The 4843-nt window shown below is 71.2% G+C and overlaps 2 protein-coding genes across 2 annotated transcripts; one reads left to right on the forward strand and one right to left on the reverse strand.

Moving 5' to 3' along the window:
• Positions 1-168: 168 nt before the first annotated feature.
• LOC118159275 (zinc finger protein 541-like) lies at positions 169-1856 on the forward strand (the record flags this gene model as incomplete). Its single annotated transcript, XM_035313880.1, has 4 exons — positions 169-257; positions 943-1083; positions 1433-1584; positions 1691-1856. Coding segments are annotated over 4 exons (548 nt in total), but the record flags the coding sequence as incomplete, so codon positions are not given.
• A 979-nt stretch (positions 1857-2835) lies between these two features.
• LOC118159274 (zinc finger BED domain-containing protein 1-like) lies at positions 2836-4775 on the reverse strand (the record flags this gene model as incomplete). The annotated part of the gene is made up of 1 exon (XM_035313879.1): positions 2836-4775. A coding segment is annotated over one exon (1940 nt), but the record flags the coding sequence as incomplete, so codon positions are not given.
• Positions 4776-4843: the final 68 nt, after the last annotated feature.

Raw genomic sequence — 4843 nt, forward strand, 5'->3', positions numbered from 1 at the left:
GCTCCCGGACCCTCCCGGAGGGCGCCGAGCCGGGCGGTTCCCGGCTAACGGACCCCGGGGTGACACCGTTCGGGTGACGATTCCACGCGGTTCCGGGGTGTTCATTGGGGAGGGGAACGAAGCGCCGCGCCGGCCGCTAACGCCTCGCCTCCTGCTGCTCCCCGCCAGGTTCCGACAGCTGGACGCCCGCCGAGAGGCAGCTCTTCAAGAAGGCTTTCGGCGCCCACCGGAAGGATTTTCACCTCATCCAGAGGAAGGTAAAAGCCTCGAGCCGGGGGCGGCTCCACCACGAGCCCGCGGCTGCTCCCTCCTGCCCTGGGGCCGGGCGGCATCGGAGGGCTCTGGGGGGAGATGGTTCGACCCCGGCGGGGCTTGAACTCGTTAGCGGGGGCTCTCCTCCCGAGCAATCAGCGCGTTATTTCTTGGGGCTCCCCGAAATAATCCCCACGATCCTCCGGGGCGCGCTTGGTCCGGGCGGTGACCTCGCAGGGGAGGCAGAGGCGTGAAGTCGTGGCGTTAGCAGGAGGCGCGGAGCAAACCTGCGGTGTGATTTTGGGGGGGTTTAGGGGCGTTTTGGCACCGAGAGCTCCGCTCCTCGTGGTCGGGGGCCGCGCTGACAGCCTGAACCCGACGCCGTTATCCCCCGATTCCCGTGGTTTTTTTTTTTAAAAAAAAAACACCTGTTTTCTCACCAAAACGGCCGGGCGCTGCGTGCCCTGCTGCTGGGAGCCGGACACGCGGGGGTCTACGGCAGGGTGAAGACCCCTGGGCTGTGCGGAACCTGCCCCCGGCGCCCCTCCCAGCTCCCCCCTCACCCTTCTGCCCCCTCCACGGTGGTACCCGGAGCCCCCGGGGGGCGCCGCCGGGGAAGGAAACCGCCGGGGGAAGGCGGTGCCCTCGCCGACCGCTTCCCTCGCCGACCGCTTGCGTCCCTCTCGTTAGGTTCAGACGAAGAGCGTGGCGCAGTGCGTGGAGTATTATTACATCTGGAAGAAAAAACTCAGGTTCGACCCCGGCCGAGCTCCCGTGGCAGACAAAAAACCCAGGAGAGACAAGAACGAGGAGGAAGAGGCCGAAGAAAAGGTAGACGGACCGGGGGCGTGGACACAAGTCCCGGCCGGAGCGCCGCCGTTTGGTTCCGCTGCCGATTTTGGGGTGAAACAGGGCTTTTTGTGGGCCGGGGGCTCACCCTGCGCGGACTCCGCAGCCCCCCCTCGCCTCCAGCGGTGGCGGCGTCGCTCCCCCTGCCCGTGTTTCCTCCCGGTCCCCCCGGGTTTTCATCCCGCCGACGTTCACCTTCGGGCTTTTGTCCCGCTCTCTCGTTCCTTGGGCACCTCAGGGAGTTTTCAAGCCAATTATCTTTTAATTAACCACCCCCCCCACTGTGCTCCTGGAGGGAAGGCGGCGCCGATAAAAGCCGTCCCGTCCGCAGGCTGCCGGCAGCCCGAGGAAGAGGCACCGCCTGCTGCCGAAGCCGAGGAGCTCGAGGAAGATTTCCCCCGCCGCCGGTGGTCCCGGCGAGCCCCCCGACCCGTCCGGCGGCGCGGACGACCGGCCCACGTTTCCCTGCGGGGAGTGCGAGAGGTGGGCAGCCCCCTCCCCTCGGGCAGCCCCCGCCCCGGGCGGCCCCCTCCTGGGGTGTCGGGCTAACGACCGGAGCCCTAACGAGTTCCTTTCCCCTCCCTTTCAGGGTGTTCGACAAGATCAAAGGCCGCAACGCCCACATGAAGCGCCACCGCCCGCCCGCTGAGCCCCTGCTGAGGATCCCCTGGCCCTTGGGGCACCTCCAAGGCCCGGACCAAGGCCGGGCGCTGCCCTCGGCCGCCGGGCCCTGGGAGGCCGCGCTGTCGGAGTAGCCGCGAGGCCGGCGGCCTCCTCTCCGGCCTCCGGAGCCGCGGGCGGCGCGGCACCGCCCCGAGGAGCTCTTCCCGCCATGGGCGAAGACGTGAGGAGCGTGGAGCGCCCGCGGGGAGCGTCGCCGGGAGGCTTTGGGGAGGAAAAGCTGCGGCTTCGGCTGCGCGGCGCGGTCCAAAAGCTTACTTGGGTTTCCTCAGCCTTCGGCACCGGCGGTTGGTGTTTGACGGAGAGACCCCCGAAGGCTTCGAGCCCCCCTCCTGCGCAGCCGCCCGCTGAACTCGGCGCCGAATGGGATCGTGCGCGGGCGGAGGAACCCCGCGGCCGTTGGCGGCCGCAGGATTGTTTGTACCGAGCCCGGGAGCTCCGGGCTTCTCCTCTCGCTTCGCTCCGGGTTTGGTCGCGGCGAGAAGCGTTCCCGGCATGGCGAGGCGATGAAAACGCGTTGGAACGCGTCCAACGGCGCGCGTCGTGCCGTAGAACGGGAGCCGTGCGCGCGCCTCGCGCGGAGCTTATTAAAGCGGGTTCTGGAGAGCAGCCGCGCGCCTCCCTGGAGCGCCCTCGCCGCCTCCCCCTCCGGCCGTTAAACGCTTGGGGCCCCTCGTGTCGCGTGCGCGGCGCTTCGGCGGGCTGCCGGGTGGCGAGCAGGCGCCGGCGTTCTTCCGAAATCCCCCTCGGAGGGCAGCAGCGGAGCCTCGCGACCGCCCCGCTGCGGAATTCCCCGCTTTGCCCTCGCTCCTTCCCCTCCCCGGCGACGGAGCCGGCCTCAGCCCCGGCCTCCCGGCGCAGTGAGGGCCGAGCGGAGCTCCCCAGCCCCGCGCCGGCGCTCGGAGCCCGCGCGGCGCGGCCGGAGAAGCGAGCCCAGCGCCTTCCCGCCTCCCCCCGAGCTCGCTCCTCACCGCGGCGATCACCAGCGCCGCGCCGAAGCGGCGTGGGCAGGAAGGCGGAGAAACACCCGGCGCCCGGAGCTCGGCGCGCCCGCTAGCGCGGGTGTCGCTGCCCGCTCCTCCTCGCCTCCAGCAAGTCGAAGTTGTGGTGGAGGAAGAGGACCTGGTGCAGGTTCTCCGGCGCCAGCGCGGCCCGTCGGTGCTGCAGGGCGCTCTCGCCGGCGGCGAAGGCTCGCTCCGGCGGCACGGCGGTGGCGGGCACGGCCAGGTACCGCCTGCTCAGCCTGGCCACGGCCGGGAAGCGGTGCTCGTTGCTCCTCCACCAGTCCAGCGGGTCGGCGCTGCGCTTGCAGAGCGGCTCCACGATGTAGTTCTCCAGCTGCCGGTGGATCTCGGGCATGCTCTCGGTCGGGTCCTTCCCCAGGAGGACGTCGTACGCGCTGGCGGACGGCGCGCTCGGCTCCTCGGGGGCCTCGCCCTCGGCTTTGTACCCCGAGCCGGGCGCCCCGGAGCGGGCTCCGGGCGGGGACTGGTGGCCGAAGGCCTGCGACAGCATGGCCTTGACCCTGCGGTGCAGCTCGCTCCTCAGGCCGGGGCTCAGGAACCTCAGCTCCTTGAAGCGCGGGTCCAGGAAGGAGGCGATGACGGCCGGGCTCTCCAGCACCTTCTCCTCCTCCGCCAGCCCCCAGCGCCGCGTCAGCTCCGCGCGGATGTTGCCCACCACCCTCCTGACGACGGCGCCGGCCTCCTCGGCCTGCCGCCCGATGGCGGCCACCACGCCGTGGACGCAGGGCATCAGGGCGGACACGGAGGCGTTCTGCTCCTCGCGCAGGAAGGACGCGGCGATCTTGACGGTCCGCAGCACCGCCACCAGCTCCTGCAGGAGCTTCCACTGGTGGTCGGCCAGGCTCCGCGCGGCCGCCGCGCCGCGGGGGTGCTCCTCCAGCACCGCCATGATGGCCCACCTCAGCTCCAGGAGGTTCTCGCACATCTCCACCGTGGTCAGCCAGCGCGAGCCGGCGTCCAGCGCCAGTTTCAGCTGGGACTTGTTGAGGGCCTCCAGCTTGCTGCCGAGGCAGCCGCTGGCCTCGGCGTCCTGCTCGAAGAACCTGACGATGCCCCGGGCGCCGCTCAGCGCCTCCTGCACCTGCTCCACCTCCAGCCCCGCCTGGACGCAGAGCTGGAGGGCGCGCGCGGCGCAGCAGAGGCCGGCCCAGCCCTGCCCCGCCGGCGGCTCCGAGCTGTCGTCCACCACGCAGAACACGGCCTGGCCCGGCAGCCCGAACTCGGCCAGCGCAGCGCGCAGCCTCTCCCCCACGCCGCCCTCGTCCCGGCGCGCTCGCTGCGTCTCCAACAGGCACCGCGCGCGCCGCCACTCGCCGTCGATGAAGCTGGCGGAGATGCCGAGGTAGCCGTGGCCCCGCCGCGACGCCCACGCCTCCAGGCACACCACGAGGGCCTGCGCCGTCCGCAGGGAGCGCTCCACCTGCTGCTTGACCACGCCGTAGCGGTGCCGCAGCATGCCGGCGAGCCGCGCCGGCGCCGGCAGGACGAAGGCGGGCTCCAGGTAGCCGAGGAGGAGCCCGAAGCCTCTGTCCCGCACCACGGAGAGCGGCTGCAGGTCGCGGAAGATCATCTCCAGCACCAGCTCCAGGATCACCTCGCTCCTGGCCTCGCCGCAGGGCGCGCCGCGGCGGGGGCCGCTCTCCGGCGGCGTCTGCCGCGGCCGCTTGGCCTCGGGCGCCTCATCCTTGAGCCGCAGCGGCGCGTCGCGGATGCTGTGCCTCCTCGCCAGGTGCTCGCGCATGGTGGTGGTGCTGTTGTGGAAGGAGAGCTGCTTCCTGCAGACGGTGCACTCCACGTAGGCGTCGCCCAGCTTGGTGTAGTAGTTCCACACCTTGGACTTGCGGCGGTCGGCGGAGAGCGCGCCGCCCGCCGCCTCCGGCCCGCCGCTCTTCTCCCGGCGCCGCCGCCACGCCGGGCCCGGGCTGGCCGCCGCCGCGCCGTACGCACCCAAGGGCGTCGGGACTTCCTCTGAGGACAAGCACAGAAAAAAAATCAACGTTTTTTTGAGGACAAGCCCCAAAAACTCAACGTTCCTC

Source organism: Oxyura jamaicensis, unplaced genomic scaffold (genome assembly GCF_011077185.1).
Source record: "Oxyura jamaicensis isolate SHBP4307 breed ruddy duck unplaced genomic scaffold, BPBGC_Ojam_1.0 oxyUn_random_OJ69283, whole genome shotgun sequence".
NCBI lineage: Eukaryota > Metazoa > Chordata > Aves > Anseriformes > Anatidae > Oxyura > Oxyura jamaicensis.